This window comes from Aquila chrysaetos, chromosome 1 (assembly GCF_900496995.4).
Source record: "Aquila chrysaetos chrysaetos chromosome 1, bAquChr1.4, whole genome shotgun sequence".
NCBI lineage: Eukaryota > Metazoa > Chordata > Aves > Accipitriformes > Accipitridae > Aquila > Aquila chrysaetos.
The window spans coordinates 37,246,395-37,265,467 of record NC_044004.1 but is presented as its reverse complement, the minus strand read 5'-3'; the positions used below and the strand labels follow the sequence as shown (position 1 = coordinate 37,265,467).

The 19,073-nt window shown below is 39.3% G+C and overlaps 1 protein-coding gene across 1 annotated transcript in view; it reads left to right on the top strand.

Moving 5' to 3' along the window:
• Positions 1 to 19,073, top strand: part of WWC2 (WW and C2 domain containing 2) — a 108,317-nt gene that overhangs the window by 77,601 nt on the left and 11,643 nt on the right. The window contains exons 11-19 of the mRNA XM_030041688.2: positions 58 to 671; positions 4,225 to 4,348; positions 6,848 to 6,928; positions 7,012 to 7,098; positions 10,235 to 10,427; positions 12,652 to 12,816; positions 13,624 to 13,736; positions 14,737 to 14,929; positions 16,891 to 17,055. Of these exons, the coding sequence (XP_029897548.1) occupies positions 58 to 671; positions 4,225 to 4,348; positions 6,848 to 6,928; positions 7,012 to 7,098; positions 10,235 to 10,427; positions 12,652 to 12,816; positions 13,624 to 13,736; positions 14,737 to 14,929; positions 16,891 to 17,055 (1,735 nt within the window). The remainder of the gene's footprint in view (positions 1 to 57; positions 672 to 4,224; positions 4,349 to 6,847; positions 6,929 to 7,011; positions 7,099 to 10,234; positions 10,428 to 12,651; positions 12,817 to 13,623; positions 13,737 to 14,736; positions 14,930 to 16,890; positions 17,056 to 19,073) is intronic.

Sequence of the window (19,073 nt, the reverse complement as noted above, 5' to 3'; positions counted from 1 at the left end):
GTTTTGTGCTTGTTTAGTTTAGTAACATCATTGTACCTGTTTGTGCTTTCTTTGCAGCCTCTCAGCTAGTACGTTATCTGTGTCTTCAGGGAGCAGTTTGGGATCTCTGGCATCCAGCCGGGGATCTCTGAACACATCAAGCAGAGGGTCATTAAACTCACTCAGCTCCACGGATCTCTACTATAACCAAGGCGATCAAATAACAGATTTGGACTATCAGTATAAACTTGACTTCATATTGCAAGAAAAAAGTGGTTACATTCCTTCGGGGCCTATCACGACTATTCATGAAAATGAAGTGGTCAGTTCCCATGGGAGACTGGGTTACAGTGACTCTCATTCAGCTGCAGACCATCCCAAATTGACTGAACCTCCCAAATCTGTGACATCACTGTCTTCCAGATCCTCCCTGTCTTCCTTGTCCCCCCCAGGCTCCCCTTTGGTTTTAGAAGCTGCATTTTCAATGTCAGCTCAAAATTCCCCTCTGCATCACCTCACTACGGATTTTGAAGACTGTGACCTTTTGGGTGATTTTGCAGGCATTAGTCTCTGTGAGAACCAAATATTATTGGACTCTGAAGCTAGAGCAGGATCTCGGATTCCTACAGATGATAAAGATCTTAATGAAGGCGTTAGGCAGCCTCTGCCTTCTCTACATGAAGGAAGTTCAGGTAATAAAAAAATCTATTGTCAAATGTATATGTAACATGAAAATTTTGAACTAACAGCTGGCTCTTGAATGGGGAGGTACCTCATGTAACTGAAGAGTATCTTGATCAGCCTACATTTGCCATGGCAGGCAGGCAGTAATTCTGATGGACGTTACATAACTTCTAGTTTAGGCTGCAGAGACCTACAATCACCCTGATTCCTTCTGCATTTTTCAATAGCTGTCTCAGAAGGAAAGTTCATGTGTTGCAGACTCTGTCATGAAAAAGTAACAGAAAAACCTGAAGCAGGATCTTGAAGACACAGAGCATGCGTGGTATTCCTAGGTGTTGTCAGGACGTATGGGGACAGAGCAAAAATACCCTCTGCTGGTTTTTGGTAACTTGAAATCAGATACCTTGTTTCTCACTGAAGAGTAAGTTACAAACTGACATCCTCAATAAAAGAGATTTCTGGACTTAAAAGAGTTAGAATTTTTATGTGTGTATGTATATCTAGTTATTCCAACCTGCTGTTGCTGAAAGATCTGTGTTCACTTTTTTTATGTGAGTTGAGAAATACAAGTGACCACATGCCATGTAAGTTATAGTGAGAGTCTCCCCATTTTTAACGTGGATTTCATAGCTTTTAGCTTTTACCTGTCTGAGTTAGAACAGAGCTCCTAAGCTAGTTTAGGCTCCCCCTGCAGTCTGTGGGTAATTTCCAAAAGGATGAGTCATCTCATCCTAAAACATACTTCCCTTTAAGGAAGATGGGATGAATGACCCTGTGAGTTATCAAGGTAACCTTAGTAACTAGTTAACTTTAACTTTGAGATGACTGAATTAGGTGTAATGAATTCCACTTCTAGTCTGCAGTAAAAGCCCTGCAACATACTTAGTCGTTTTACATTGTCAAAACCTTTGGCAGAGTGAGAACTTCAAAAATCCCAGCTGTCAAGAATTGATGGCTTGTCCTCAGTCTTAGAGTTGACTTTGCTGCCTTTTGTTAGGGTTGACAGTACGTTGTCCTTTCTCTGCACATTTATTGACTTTTCTAGTGGCATTCTGTGTCATTGTCTTTAAGTATGTTGCAAACATTCGTTACACAGTGGCTCAGTTTTCCCAAGGAAGAACTGAGGGAGCCAGATTTCCAGTAGTGCTGAGCACTGGCAGCCCTGTTTGAAACCTGGTCGGCACCTAGTATTCCCAGCTCCATGTTTCTGGGCCTAAGTTGATAGTGAAGCAGCTAACTAAGGAGTTTGGGTGTCTTAGAATAAATACAGCCTAGCTCTAGAGAGTGCATTGTCCAGATTTGTTGCTAAGCTTGAACTCTTGTGCCTGGAGTTTGCCAGTTTTTAGTAAAAGTACCTGGACAGATTGATACAGACATATATTTTAATGAGAAATTTGGGGGTTTTTCCATCTCTCTTTCTATATCTCTCTCAATGGATTGTTGTAATTTCTGTCGGTTAATTACCTTAGCTTACTGCAGTACTGTAGTAATTTCAATATTGAGCAGAACAGTGTGGCACCAGAAGAGAAATGTATGGTATACATAGTACAAGCTGGGAGTCCCCCCTCTGTCCAACTGTGCAGAAATTAAAAAAGAAATTGACTGATGTCCAAATGGTCTGAACCTGTGAAATGCAAAGTGGAGAAACATGGAAGGGCATTTATGGGGAGGGGGGGTCATTTGGTCCTTTTTCTTTTGAGTATAGTGAAACAGAGTAGTTATTTTGCTTTAGAGCTGTATTATAAAAGATGGAAAAAGTAATTAATTTTCCTGCCCATATTTCAGCAGCATATCCTTTCCAAAATAACAACTTTCGGTCTGTCTGTCTTTGCAATCTGGCTGCAACTTATCTAGTCTGAGAACTGACTTTAAGATGGTTTGGGATTTGGGAATACATAGGGCTATGAGGAATCAGAATTATTTTTTTAAAATTTACTTCTTTAGATCATTATTTTCAAAGGCATCATGTGGTTGTCTAAAATTTTTGAGCTTTTTTGACTACCTGTTATTCTGGATAGTGTCAGGGTGTCTTGTAAGTCTATAAGTAGTTATGATTTTTAAATACAAATTTGTGCTGTGATTCTTCATACTGATACTTCCTCATGTAGTGTCATATATGTGATAAAAATTATCTTCAAGTCTGTATTAAGACTGCCAAAACAAGCACTCAAATTTTGAAAAGCCAGCTATTAATTAATTATGCTTCAGTACCTCTAATTTCCATAGTAAAATGGGCCTCACGGTCAGGCTTCAGTAAATTAGCAGGGAGACACAGACCTGGGGTTGGTTCAGTGTTTCTACTCCAGTTTCATTCTTGGAACTGCTGCAATGCTGAACGGGAAGGTTTTCAACAAACTCAGCTGGAGGCATAAAACCTGCATGGAAAATTTCAGCTCACACTTAAGTTTTACAAAACTACAAATCTGAATACTGTTGAATCTTAACTTGGAGGTAGACAAACATACCTGAAGACAGTATAGCTAGTATTTTGATGTAATAATCTGCATTGGCTCTTTAGATGCAGTGCTTACCTGCTTCTCTGTCTGTCTCTGACTTTTCTGTACAGGTGAACCATGCAGATATTTGCTCCTCTGCACATGTCTCTGCTGTCAGAAACCAAGTTGGAATATCATGTAGCTCTTCCACAGTCAGTCTCTGTCATTGTCAAAGTCAATTCAGGCTGCTGTGGTAATTCCTAAGGGTAATCAATAAATCATGTCATCACCTTCACCCCTCACGTGGCGGCGGGGGGAAGGGAAAGAGCACTTCATCATCAAGGAAAAAGCATTCCTACTGCCATAAATAAACGCACAAATGCAGCAATCAATCATCTAATCTGAAGCCTTAAATTTTAAACATCTTAACAAGATGTAAAGTCATGATTCAGGTGGGGATGATAATGCATAACAATATCCTCACCCCTTGGCAGATAAAAGTACTGCATAGGCCCTCAACTTACTATGCTGCAGAACGTGGCTTTTTGTCAATGCTGCTTCTTCACTGCATAACACTAGCATATGAATGCGAGTTGAAGATTACAGCTAAGTAGTAGTTGATAGTAAAGAGACTGTAGCATAAAAAGTTTTTGATGTAGTTAGCCAGAGGGGATTTTTAATTTCTAGCAGTTATGTCACTGAGGAGAGGGTGTCTGTCTGACTTCTGAATATTTAATAAACAGTAGGCAAGCACTTTGCATGTAGCCGAAGTGTTACTACAGTGCAGAATGTGAACGTGGCAAATACAGGTTTAAAGATCAGGATAATGAGGGTTAATAATGAAGGATAATAACTAGCTCAACAGATACGGGTGATGATAGGAGCCTGTATCTCTGGGAAGGAATAATAATTGTACATTTTCAAGTTCATCAGTTTGGCTATATCCCTAGCCAGAATATATGATAACAGCAGTACAGTCTCAGAATGTTTAATGATGTGGAACAAAACTACTCTGTGATACTCAGTTAAGGGTCACCTCTTTCAACTTGACAACGTTCTAAGCTATGCGCTTCTTTCTTTCTGACTATTAATCTCTTAGACTGATTTTCTTTCTTTCTTTTCGTAGGTGTTGACTTAGCGAGAAGAACAGCTAGTCACCTGCTTGAGGAGAAAACAGCTTGTGTATCTGCTGCCGTGTCCGATGAGTCTGTAGCTGGAGATAGTGGTGTATATGAAGCTTCTGTGAAACAGTAGGTTTGAGAAATAATGCAAGTCTTTCCACCAAAAATCTAAATATATCTATAAGCAGTTATATAATACCAGCATAAGTAGTTTATCTGTCTTGCCTTTTTTTATAAATATTTTGTACTTTCATATTGAAAGGAAGGCATGTTTGCCAAACAGTGAAGGAGGTTTTTTAAGCTAATAAATTTGCATTAGAGTGCTTATATAGCTTGGTTGAATAGCATTCATATGCTACCTTCTACTCTTGGGTTTTTTCTTGCTAGAAGCGTTCCTAGGACAAAAGCTGGATTTAAACTACACAGGTTCTGCCATGTGGCTATATTGACTCTACTCAGAGTGACTCTTGTTACTTCTTGTATTGTTTAGATACAGTCTTAAGATTGCATAGCATTTTGCTTGAATATTTTCTTTTTTAAAAAAGAGGATATAGGAAAGATAAGAAAATCCTCAGTTGTAATGTTGGTATAAAAATAAGCCAGGTCAGGGTTTAATGTTCTTGCTTTGCTGTGGTGAAAAGGATGTAAGAAATGTATCTGTGGTTGTTGCTTTTTGACAAGACATAACTTCTACAGGATTCTTCATACTAGTTTATATAGTATTGTCTGTTTTCTGGCAGGGAGAACAATGAACTTTAGACTGCGTATTAGAAGACTATTACAAACTATGAGAGAAACCAAAATATTTATTTTTCACCTCAGTTTTGGCAAGCTGTTGACATTTAACAATTTTTTGTCCTTTTGAATATTCAGATAGAGATGTTTTAGCAGTATTGTTACAAAGACGTAGATGCATGTCTTCTGTTGCCAGGCTAAATGTTTTTATATTAGCACAGGTAAAGGTGCATTATGATATCATAAATGGGTTTTATTGGCCTCTGATAAAATTACTTCTACTTGTCAAGTCTTTCACAAATTAGAAGGTAATAAAAATCGATGAGACCAAATAAAAAAGCTGAAATCCAAAGGGATTTCTGCTAAAGTGTTACAATGCCCATTCAATCTCATCTTAGGTCATGGACCCATATTTCACCCTGAACTCTGAAACCTAGTATTAGTTTGCTCCGTGTCTGCAGTTAGATGTAACGCAACTTCTTAGGCTGAAATAAACTCTCATCTATTAAAAACTTAGCTTTCACTTGACTGAGTGGCTTTGTGTATTTTGTTTGTCTTTCCATTTTGTTTCAATTCTGAGCCACTGTGATCAAAACTTACTGTTTGCTCCAGTTATAAGACCAGTGGATAGAAATGAACAGACATTGGACCAAAAGCAGTGGGTGTTCTGTGGAGCAAGTCTTTAGTCCTCCAATGACTACGAGTAGTGGGATAGGTGGAAAACAGAACAAATTCCTGTCGTCTTCCTGTCATTACTGAGGAAAAGAGGAAGGAAGGCAGTTGCACCCCCTAAGCCTGTGTACAAAAGGAAATTATTGCAATTTGTGCAAGCTACGATTTACAGACTCTAGTTGTTCCATGATAGTTCCAGGTGTGGCTACTCTTAATTATTACTGAATAGAAAGTAGTGAAGAGGTAATGAGTGCCTCTGTGTGAGTTGCTTATGTTTAGTAGAAGTGTCTTTATAAGCACTGTGTATGGAATGACTTAAATTTGTCAGTATGCTCCTGAAGTTACAGTACAGTGATTTCTGCTGTATAGACCAGTTGTTTGTATTGAGTAATGTAAGGCAGGGGAGGGAGTAAATACACTCTATCAAATTAGCCATCAGCCAGGAAATGAATAGTAAAAAGGAAACCTTTAAATGCAGCGTCTTAAAATAATGCTGTCATGTCTTGTGGGATGTCTGTGTCATTCTCCACATTTCCTGTCTTGACATTTTCTATCTTAATCTTGTTTATTGATTCCAAAAGTCTAGTTTTAAAAATCAATGAAACACATTAATACAACATCCTCACTCAAACCTTCCAGAAAATGACTGGAATTACTTTGCCACATGGATTCTCTGTAATTCCATTCAACGCTGGAGTTGCTCTTCAGCTGCAAGACTTGAGTCCCTTTGGTTCTTTGAATGGTTCCGAAAACAGGCTCAGAGGAAAGATGCTTCTTGTTTGCACAGAAACCTCTTTATTTTACAGAGCTCCTGCTTCTCAAGTATTCTCCAAAGCAGTATTTCATATCCAGTTTACGTGTGGTCTGATGTTTATTACAAATTTTAATTTCCAATTTTGTATTCAGGGGGATAAAGAAGTACTAAGTATGTATAGGAAAATGTCATGAGTTTTTCTTTTGCCTGTTAGTTTGGCCTGCTTCAGTAATCAGCCTAAGGCCTTTCTGACTCATTACTGGAGTTGTCAAACTGTTCAGGCAGTGATTGTGTCTAAAACAGGCATTGCTATTGTGTAGGCTCTGAAATTCTCATTTGGAGTGCACACTGTAATTAAATCAGCCTGTTTAGGAGAATGTGTATACATTCTGTGTACGCGTACCTTAATTATTGCTGCAAGCTAACTATAATTTTCCTAAATTTGAGTATTTGCCTGTTTGCCCTAGACCAAATGAAACTGAGGACATTGTATATAGTGAAGATGATGCGACAACTCTAGAGGCTGCCCAGGTACAAATAGGACTCAGGTAAGTAACTAGCAAAGGGAATATTTCTGTTCATACATCAATGTGAATAGTAAACTTCCCTCATGTTGTCCTTTCTTTAACAGATATGACCACAGCAATTCAAGTTTTGTGATAATCATAGTACGGCTCAGAAATCTTCCAGCGTTTTCTGTCCCCCTTGGCTCTAAAGTGTAAGTCAATCACTGAGCAGTAGTGTTGAAATATGAGAATATAATAATAAATTGTACAAATTCTCCAAAGGAATGGATTGATTTAAACTTTTCAAACTGTAGTAGTACTTAGCTTTTACACATTCCAGGAATGCTGCAAGAAAAAGAAGTTATTGGGAAATTTGCACATTGCACTAAGGTGGAACAAAAAGGATTTTTTTAAATGATGCTTCATTTAGTGTTTTTAAACATTCTGTAGCTTTGTGAGTACAGAACAGCTATTCTGTAGTTACTAAAAACATTCTTTTGATACTTTGCCATTCTTTCAGCTCAGAATGTTGTCTTTTTACATTTATGTGGTATTTTGATGTAAAATGATGTTAAAATAGTATGTGTCTTTTAAGTAAGCTTTTAATGGTAAGGGGTGATTTGATAAATTGCAAGCAGACAAGCACAGCCACATGGAGATACACCATCCCTAACAACTGGAGCTTGGAGGTCTGTAAAGACTTAGTTCTTGTGTTGAATTGGACCAATATGAAAGGTCTAAAAGTAATTACAGTGGAAATCATGTGTAGGAAATGAACAAAAATGACTGAATAAGAAAATGTTACCACTGAGATTCTAATCCAAAACTCTCATCTGTACAAGTAAGTACAGCTTGCCTTGGCTCCTTGGGGACCCTTGTACTTCAGTGAGCTTTTTTACAGACTGGAAAACTATCTTAAACTGTTGAGAAGCTTAATAAGATTAGAGTAGAACATACTCAATACTTGGAAAATTTGGTTTTCTTGCTGGTCCCCTTCCTCCTGTCCCCCATCACCTTGAATTCAATTGGCAGATCAATAGGAAGCCACTGAATATGGAAAGGATGTATGGAAAGGGATACAGGCCTGGGTACCTGTTGCATTTTTTCTGTTTGTTTTTGTTTGGTTTTAATAACAAATGGTTGTCTACTACCATCCTTCCTTCTCTGACCTCCATCTTTGCCCTGCTGACCTTCCAAGTTCACTAGCATTTAGCACAAGAATATAGAAAAACTATAGAAGAGTAAATTGACACAGCCAGGAGGAAAAGTAGACAATGTAGAATATAAAAAAATGCCAACAAAATGTTCGGTAAGATAAAGTTACGTCATAGCTGGCATCTTTTTAGGAATTAAAGTATGAAGTTGTAATTACAGTAGTCAAGCATCATCAGTGCAGAAGGCCAGACCTGCTGCTGCTAAAAAGATTTAATAAAAATAAAGCTACACAAAACAAGGAGAAAGAAAGGACAGGGTAAATGAAGTACCTTGCAAACAGCATTTTCTCTGTCACTTGCCATTGTGTGCATATATGTATATAATGTACAGATATGTACAATGATAAAATTTGGGTCTGGAAAATGATGCTATGTTATAACTATTTTCTAGAACATCAAATTGGATAGATCAGTACTTTATTGAACCTTTACACATAGAGGAATAGATTTGACATGAGGTCTTACTGATACCTGTTTCCACACTGTTTGTAAAAGCTGTTCATTTTTAGAGTAGGTAGAGCCTAGCTGAACACTCATTATTTGTGTCGGGATCATTTTTTCATCAGTTCAGAAGTCATAGGTTTGTCACAGCAAAATCTGAGGCATTGGTTAACTTTTAAACTTTTTTTAATTAAAAATGAAAGTAAGCACTCTTGTAAAACAAAGCCAGTGAACAATTTATCTTTTACTTGCCTGTTTACCCCTCATTCTGGCCTGATGCCAATAAATTGGCTAACAATTATTAAAAGAAAGCTCCGATGAACAACCTTTTAAATATACTTTTAATATACTTTATCTTTGATTCCTACCTCTTTCCTAAATGTTTCCTAATTGCTTAATCTATTAAAATGGCTGTTTTCAGTAGACCATGCAAATTGCTCACCTACATTTATGTGAACACAGCAGCAGCATTACTGGAATTATATTACACTACCACTTAACTTTGGGATGGGTTTGTCAAAATGCTGGATACCTGCTATCCAGGCTATACATGTGAACCAAGCAACTTAGATCTTACTCTTTATCCCAAGAAGCTTGGCATAATTGGGGAATAAAGGCTATGCCCAAATTCAAATAACAAAATAAAATTTCTCACAGACGTAATTTCTTTCAGGTCAATTAATGTAAAACTAAGTTTTTAATAGTAATAGCAGTAAGTACACAGTCATTACCAGAAAATATAGCAATAGTACTATAAATTTTGGGAGAACAAGTTTTTTCTAGAATAATTTTCCTTGGTCTGCTTTTTCTTCTTGCTGTAGCTAGCTTCATTGCATTCTGTTCCACAGTGAATGTCAATTATATTTACAGCCAATACCAGAAATAGACTAATGCATACACACAAAAAAGATGTAAAATAATTACTATGCTCATTCGTGTGTATGAGAAGGTGTGCAATAGGTAAATAGCATGTACAAATTGCTTTACAAATGTCTTTACCAAACTACTACTAAAGTGAGACCTGGAAGTTAACCAGTACTACCTTTATCCACATAATATCCATTCATATTTGTTACATAAAAACAATGCAGCTGTGTAACAATTTCAAGTTATTCCCTGTGCTTGTAATTTAGGCTTGCAAGATGCATTCTTCTAAGTCTCACTTAATATATTATGAATTGGTCTTAAGCAGCTATGGCCCTAGCTATTTTCTTCCTCATTTTCTTTAGTTTTCTGGTTTCTTTGGAGGTTTTGTTTTGTTTGTTTCTTTAAAAGATTAAAAGATGTCACTTCTTTTCAGTGCTGCTCACATTGTTCTAAAAGTTTAATTTTTACATCCACCCAAATTTTTCTCATTTTTTTAAATTAAGATCATGTTTCCTCCCATCTGTGACATTATTTTCAGTGTTCACAGTACTAAACCAGAGGACAAATTTGGATAGAGACAGAAATAGCTACCTCTCTTGCTACTACCTTACCAGGCACAGAAATTCCTTTTTGGGAAATGTTTCTGCAAAGGGCAGGAGGAGTTTCTCACTCCTGTCTTTCACCTCTTTTCCATTCCACCTCTGATTTGTTGCTGTTTCATTTTCTTGCCATGCAGTCCCCTAGCTGATTGTGGTCGACTTCTATCATGTGTCACCAGCAAGTGCGAGTTTAAATACAAGTAAAGATTTTGTTTTGTTTCTGGCAGGTATGTTAGAGTAGCAGTACTTCCATGCTCAACTGATATCAGCTGCCTGTTCCGCACAAAAGTTCATCCTGCCATGGAAACCATTTTATTCAACGAGATATTCAGAGTAACCATTTCCCAAGTAACACTGCTACAGAAGACGCTGAGAGTAGATGTTTGTGCTGTCAGTAGAAGTCGTCGGGAAGAATGCTTGGTATGCAGTTTTATTTCTGGCTTTTTTTGGCATGCATTTGTTTGTAGTGTCCCCTCTTTTTTTTGATGGTCAAGGCTGCTAAAATTCCACAGTACTTGGAGACACTCTGAAGCACAACTTGGTTGTTGCTATAGTACTTAAAATACTACCTTTCTCTGAAATTGCTGATACAGAAGTCTAATCCTAGATGGAAGTTTTAGGAGGTGTTTTGATAATTGTAATGCTGCATTACCTTAACCCTTTAATTACAGACTGATGCTCCATCTTTGCAGTTTTATACATAAAAAAATCCCCATAAACTTCATTGCAACATTACTCTAACACTAGATTTTAAATTAAAAGCTGAATAAGAGCCACAGTACGTCCAAAAAAAAGGCAAACCCTCATTATCACAGCTTGTAATGAAGAACAAACTAAATTACATTTTTGCACGTTGTTGTAGATTATATGATGTCCAACTTTTTAGTCATTATGATCTGTAGGAATAATAAAAAGGCATGACATTCATAGACCAGCCTATTGGAAACTGGCACTTTTTAAATTTTGTTGTTAATTGTGTTCATCACCTAATTAGTGATGAGACATTTACTTTCAAATTGCTTTTGCATGGTCTGGTACAACTCAGTTTAGTTTTTCACCACGAGTCCAACTTAGTAGCGCAGCAAGATTTTTAGTTACAACATGCCGAAGAGATGGTGGAATCTGGTGGGGTTCATCAGCTCCGACTACTGGGAACAGCCTCTCACTTTCAAAAATGTAGAAGTTAACTTAATTCCTGGGGAATGTGTTGGCCTTTTTCAGTATGTAAGAGGTTTTCCCCTCAGGTAAGAGAAGGGCAGTGGAACAAAAATGCAACAGAATGCAGGATACAAAGGTGAAGAAAAAAACCCAACAACAACAAAACCCCACCAAAGACATAAGGGTTAATCACAAGATCAAAAGAAAGAGTTGGGCGTACCACCCTGTTGTGGTTTAACCCCAGCCAGCAACCAAGCACTACACCACCGCTCACTCACCTCCCTCACAGTGGGATGGAGGAATCAGAAGGGTACAAATGAGAAAAATCATGGGCTGAGATAAAGACAGTTTAATAAGTAAAGCAAAAGCTACGCACACAAGCAAAGCAAACTAAGGAATTCATTCACCACTTCCCATGGGCAGGCAGGTGTTCAGCCATCTCCAGGAAAGCAGGGCTCCATCACATGTAATGGTTACTTGGGAAGACAAACGCCATCACTCCAAACGTCTCCCCCCTTCCTCCTTCCCCCAGCTTTATACACTGAGCATGACGTCATATGGTCTGGAATATCCCTTTGGTCAGCTGTCCCAGCTGTGTCCCCTCCCAACTTCTTGTGCCCCCCACAGCCTCCTCGCTGGTGTGGTGGTGGGAGAAGCAGAAAAGGCCTTGGCTCTGTGTAAGCGCTGCTCAGCAGTAACAAAATCATCTCATCAACACTGTTTTCAGCACAAATCCAAAACATAGCCCCGTACCAGCTACTATGAAGAAAATTAACTCTATCCCAGCCAGAACCAGCACACGCCCCCAGCAGAAAGCCCTGGGCAACATGACGAGAGTCTTGGCAAGAGCTATGTGCACAGCCCAGTAGCTCTGAACATGATTTGCTTTGCCAGAGACGATTTTAATCTCCAAGGCACGGCCCAAACACGAGTACTTCGTAAGTTTTCCCAGAGTGCCAACTCAGTGTATGTCAGTGCTTGTCCAAATGAAAGGGTTTGTTAATCTCTTTTACTGTCTTTTCATCTGCTTCCTCGCTGGTTAGAGCAAACAAGGCCATCTGTTATTGTTTGCCATATTGATGATTTTTGTGGTGGAACAACTGAAAAATTGACTGAAACTTGCTGCTCTATGAGTTGATGCTGCAGGTTTCATTGACGCAGTTTTTCATTATTGAATGCTGTAGAAAGCAGACGTGTACATTACAGTGATATAGAGGTTTTTGTGTGTGTGCATGCGGGGAGAAGTTCCACAGATTGAAATAAAAGATGGCAGAATGGACAATATGAAGGACCTTTCCATGTACTTCTATTTGTTTATTTTAGCGAGAAGTGGAGGGAAATAGAAAATTGTACAGTGAAAAAGGGAAGTAAGATTCACGTCAAATTTGTGCTGCCTATTTTACATGATAAATACTGTAGAATTTTTTCAGCTGTTTTGTGGGAAATAAATTTCAACAATTTTCTTCCGTTTTCTTATTTTGTGCAGGCTGGGACTCAGATCAGTCTGGCGGATTTATCGTTTTCTGATGAGACTTGTACTCTGTGGTACAACCTGTTGCCTTGCAAGCAAATTCCTGGCAAAAAAACTAAGGAACAAAATGAAGAATCCATGTTTCTGTTAAGCAAGCAGTCATTGGACTCACTGGACTTGGTGAGCAATGTGTGGGCTATTACTGTAATAGCAAGAAAAAAGCCATAGCCTCTAATTGTGCTGTTGCACTGTGGTTATTTGAATATGTGAATTGTCCTCCCCTGAAGGTCCAAAGCCCTGTTGTCTTGCAGGCACTTTTGTTTATAGTGACTTTCTGTGGGACTAGGTCCTGTATGGGGTTTCAGACTTGCTAGCAAGTGTGGATAGAGCTGATGCTTCTTAGCAGGATACAAAATTGCACTCCAATTTGAAATACTTCAGCTGTATTTCATTTTAAAAAGAATGTTATTGAAGAGTTTCCTTAAATTTACCATTTATTTTCATATGCACACATTAAAAATTGCCATTTATTAATTATTTTAATTTGCATACTTAAAGTCACTGCACTGAAAATGCTGTTTATTCAAAACACATACCAATTCTTCTGGTTAAATAAGCTTTTCTGCTTTAATACCTCCTTAAGAGAACTATGTTAAAAAATGTAACTTTTAAGAACAAGCTTTTTTTACCTGGGGATATTACAAGTATGAGACGGAGAGACAAGACATTAAAGGATGTCAGGAGCATATTTGATTGCGTTATCGTTTTACAAACAATCTATTTTTGATTGAGATTTACTCTGTATAAAAACAATCGGTTAATGTGCTACACACTGACAATTGAAACCCCTTACACTTGTGATCTGAGTCATGTTTTTGCTGGCATCAGGGAGCAGCAGGGTAATACAGCTCTTCCAAGAGTTGTCATTTTTTTTACCTATGTTGTCTCACTCAATTCTGGTTTCATCTTCTCTTTCCTTGTGAGCAGGATGCTGTGTCAGCTCTGCTGGAGAGGACGTCTGCTGAGCTAGAAGCAGTAGAACAAGAGCTGGCTGAAGATGAGGAGGAGGAACAGGAGCAAAGGGGCTCTGAGGAAGACTGGTAAAGCCACTTTTGGTCCCTCACTGTTCATGCCTGAATGATTCCACTCATTCCTCCTATTCTTAGACAAATGAACGGGCTGTACTTTCGGAGGAGATCATAGACTCATGGAGCGGTTTGGGTTGGAAGGGACCTTTTAAAGATCATTTAGTCTAACCCCCCTGCCGTGGGCAGGGACACCTGCTAGATCAGTTTGTTCAAAGCCCTGTCCAACCTGGCCTTGAACACTTCCAGTGATGGGGCATCCACACCTTCCCTGGACAACCTGTTGCAGTTTCTCACCACCACGGGAATTGGGGTAAAGTCTTGTGTGGTCAATTCATTCACCTTCTTCTAGGTTTGCTATGTCTTGGCTGCTGTATTAACTCCTACTGCTGATGCTCCTCCACTCCATGTACATCTTCCTGTGAAACCACCTGGGGAGTCTAAGCCACTGGAGGTGTACTGGAACGTCTCATGTCAAATACTAGTTGCATTCACAATAATAAGCAACTAATAGGATTTGAAGAGAGAGCTGGTGTCTGACAAAGTGTGTGTGTGCTTCCATTAATAGTCTTGTTTTTGGAGAACTTGTGAGCTTTCCCAAGAAACAGATTTCTTACTAAATTGCTATGTTGAGTTCTGTTCCTGTGCAATTTCTTAGCTGCGGTGTAGAGATAATACGTGCTTTATTCTGAGGGAAGGGGAGACTCACTCATTTGTTTTCTGAATTTATTGCAACCAAAGTCCTTCAACATTATCAACATACAGCTATTGAATGTAGTGCAGTGTTGTCATAATGATCTTGAAGGTGAACTATAGTAGAGCTTGCTGGGTTTACTGGAGCATATAATGAAATGTGCCTTCACGTGAACTTAATGGAAGCATTTGGGTGATATTCTTGTTTTCCCTGTCAGGAAAATGCGTACATTGTACGTGGGTGAAGGCCTAGGCCTTTGATACCTTTTCTGGTGGGCTTTTTCAGTTTGAGAATAAGCCTGGGCTGCTTCTGTTCTTACAGGTTGGAAATGCTTGCAGAAGCCTCTGATGAAATTGTGGATGAAGAGGAAGATGGCATTAAGCTGGCAGTAGAAAGCAACTGTACTGATGACATGGGATTACTTGTTGATGCACAGGAAACAAATGAAGACAAGGACAGAGAAAATGGTGATGAGGCCCATGAAAGCCAGCAAGCTGCTATAACACTAACACTGGTGAATATCTTGAAATACACATTCCTATGGTATTTTACTGCATCTGAAGATTTATTTCTGAGCAGTTAATGTAGAAGTCTGCTGCATTTAAAATTTGATGTGGCCTTTGCTGTAGTGCTTGTCAGTATGTACTTTTAACGAAATCGGTGTGGTCACTTCTGAACTATGAAGAGGACATTTAACAGATATGCGAGGCAGAACTTCTAAGTCAAATACAATTAACCAAAAGTCTGTATCTTCACTTTTTTTATTGCATAGGGAGAATATTCAAAATACAAGTGCAGTTCAGTAGCTTCAACTTGTGCATACTTAAAATACTTCTGCACATCTGTTTCATTGTTTCCTTTTTTTTTCATGATTCATCTGATAAAGGGGGAAGGACAGAACAGGGGTCAAGATCTTTAAACCAATTGGGGGATTTCCTTATTTCTTCCCTCTATTTTAGGGTGTGAAATACAAAAACTGGCTTAGCAGAGAAGAGGAGGAAAGATTAATGAGCAGAAAATTCCAAAATGTGTATTAAACTGTGTACTATTGAACTACCCCCACACTGCACATAACAAATTCTGATTCCATGTTCTTGTTAGCCGTTTGCTTTACATCATATTCCACCTTTCTGAAAGCACTTTTAGTAATTTTTTAGTAAACATATCCCTGATGTGGTAGCACACACTCTAGAAATAAAATTTTTAGAACACCTTTCTGCATCTTAATGAAGACACTGTTGCATGCATTAAACCCACAGGTTCTGTAAAATAGAAAGGTAAAAACGCAAAGAATGACATCTCGTTCCTTCAAGTTAGTGACAATACAGAAGTTTAACACCTCCATGGACTTGCTGGAAACTGTAATTAACTTCCAATTAATGTGGCAAGATGCCATATGAGCTAAGGCCATGGTATAAAAGGACTGACAGTCTGCTGGGTAGCAAGCAAATACAGATCAAAGCCCAAACTCGGCAAGGGGAGACATCAAGGACAACATCTGAAGGTTAGGCACGCACACAAGTGTTTTGCTAAGCCTGGGCTGGACAGACCTGGATAGCGAGTGAAAGACATAGCAGACCTCATTGTAAAGCCAGCCACAGATCCTCGCGTGCCAGATCCTCTCAGGGTTGCAGTTGTGTTATTTAGGTCACTGTATTTATCACCTGCACATTGAAAACCATGAACCTCGCTAAATTACCCAAGTTGAAGAAAATGCCCCAGTGCACATCAGTAACATCAGAAGTGCCAGCTGCTGCAGTGCTTGTTCTAGCTTGGCTGTCAAGATGATTGCTGCATGTAAGAAAGCACAGGCTGCACCACCTACAGGGATGTTGGCACCTGAGGCTCCCTGTGGCACATGTGGGGCAACCGTAGTAGGCAGCAGGTCGTTCTGCGGAACAGCAGCTAGCTAGTCTCTTCCCTGGGTTCACAAGGCTGGTGCAGCTCTGCAGGTTGCCATAAAGCAGCCCTGCTGGTGGGGCCTGGGGGACATATGACAGTATGTCTGGGAGAACCTGGGCAGTGTAACTTTCCCAGCTGCCCCTTTCAGTGTGCACAGGCACCATCTCTAGCATGGCAGAACCTTGCTGTTCTGCAAATGCAGAACAAAATAAATATTCATATAAATGTGCAATAACAATAATAATAATGTCCGCAAGTGGCAAAGCAAAACACTTGTTGCACCGTGGTTCCATCAGACCATCTGTAGGGCAGCAAAGGCCTTTCTGCAAAAGCTTTGGTTTTACTGGATACACAGAGTACCTTCAAAGACTCTTCACACGCTGTTAAGTGTTTTGGGAATTTTGTGTTTCTTTACTCAGCATAGTTTCTGTGTATGTGCAAGCTGCTTTTCACTGCTGGTCTTTTTCCATCTGCTGCAAGGTAACAATGCTTGTAAAATCCAAAGGCACAAAAACTATGTGGTGGCATGTGTCTGGATATAGTAGTTCTTATAAACTAAATTCCTTTTCATAGGTTGATAAAGAGACTAACACTGAGGAGTTGGTTAACGAGAACGCAACAGTCCGACCCAAGGACAGAGCCAGCTGGAGCTCAAGACAGCGTCCCTTTGTCAGGAACAGCATGATAGTGCGCTCACAAACCTTCTCTCCAGGCGAGCGTAACCAATACATCTGTAGGGTAAGAGGAAAAACACTTGGAAGGAAGAGCTATTAACTAAAGAGTCATTTAACTTCTTGGGAATGATGCATTAATGACAGTGAGTCATGTACCAATTTTCCCTGCAAGAGGCACAGCCTGTGCTTTCTCTAGATTCGTTCTTTCCATAACTGATCTGATGCATAGTAGAATTGACTTTCAGCAGAGTTGCGTACTCTTGCAAAACACCTTTAGTAGGGCAAAAATACATCTTGTTGGAGAGAAGTAACATGGATGCCTGTGCTGGCTGTCTGCAAAAAAGTGTGTTTCCCTGCATGTCAGCAACTACAGCTCTCACACAGCAAAATAATTTGTTAAAACATAGAATAGAGTTCACTGTAAACTGCCATTGCATTACCATATTTTAATAATGTAACCATTTAAGGGTAACAGTGTGGAAAGAGCTCCATCATCAATTTTAAATCTCACTTTGTATCTCAACTGGTTTTAAACCTGGGCAGCCCAAATCCTGCTGTAACTTCATCTTTGAAAGATGTGCGAGCGCTGCCTAGGGGCTGAGTTTTAAACATGGCTTTGGCAACAAAGTTCTCCAGTCTTTCTAGATCTATGGTAGCATGGAAAAAAAAAAGATTTAGATTGTCAGCCCTGTTGCTGCTAAACTAACTGAAAATCATGTGTTTAAAGATTTAAGCATGGATTACCAGCCCTGTAGATTTTAATTACAGGCACCTTTGAAAAGGCAGTTTATTTTGATCTTTAGTTTCTACAGGTTACTCACACAAGTATGACTTTTTTATGCTTACTTATGCTTTAATTTTTCTCCAGTTCAATTAGAGGTGGTTGTCTTAATCATTTGGGAACATTGAAGTTGATCACTTCTCTGTGATTATCATTGGCCTAAAAAACCCAAAATAATCCGTAGTTGATATCTACATACTTAAATAACTATTCCATACACCCTCCAGAATGAAACACAGCAGATTGTTTTGTAACAATCTTTACATAATTTGGGTAGATTACTGGCTGAATTCAGAACCTAACCTTCATCTTAATTCCTGTACACTGGAAATTAGGTGTATTGGCAGAAAAATACAGCCTTAGCTTACTGCCTATGGAGGTCTTTGACAGGAGGTAACACTAGTTGCTCTGATAGTTTAGTTAGTATAAACTCCTGAGGTTTTTTGCATCTGGAAAACTGTTGGGCTTTTGTAGCTTTGAACATTGCTACGTACCTACTGCCAGAAGCCAGAATCTAAAAAAACATACCTTGAATAAACCATTCTCTTTCTCATGTACGGTATTGCCTGGAAGCAAAGTACCCTAGGAAAAACCCATGTTTGCACAGATGAATCTTTTGCAGTTTCAGAAATACTTGTAGTCCACTGTCGGGCTCAAGAGTGGGCACTGTATCTGCGTCTGAGTCCACGGAGAGGGCTGAATAACGGGGGTCTCCCCAGTCCTAGTCCCCAGCTTGCACCGCAGGCATATCCAGCCTTGCTCGCTTTGTGGTGCCATAGTAGAGGAAAGCACCTGTTGGACACGCTCTGGCTAACTGCCAGCTGCTCTCTTTTCGGAAGAGATGGCCTAGCTTTAAGAAAGCACCTACTCTCATACGATGTTACAGCAAACACAAAGATTTTTGAGGCCTAAAGGACTGACCCAAAGTCTGTTGGTGCCTTTGAAAATCTCCCTTGAAAAGTGCATAAAGAGCATCAGTGATGATAACCACCTGTGCATATCCAGGGGTGGGCTCCCAGTAGTGGCTCCATAGTGAAGAGATGAATTTGTCTCTTGAGAGGTGTATTCATATTGCAAGAGGTGGTATTTCTCACCTCCAACTCCCAGTCAGTCCTGTGTAAGCATGCTTTAGGGCTCTGGCCTTGGTTATTGAAATGTTAGCTGAATGATTCTTTTTGTCTGTCCTTTTCTGAAGAGGTGAAGTAAATATCCTGCAGATAGATGCTTCTGTTTCTCTGAAGGTTACACCATGCATGCTGATGCATCTAATAATCCGTCTGCACTGATGTATGTGGAACTAA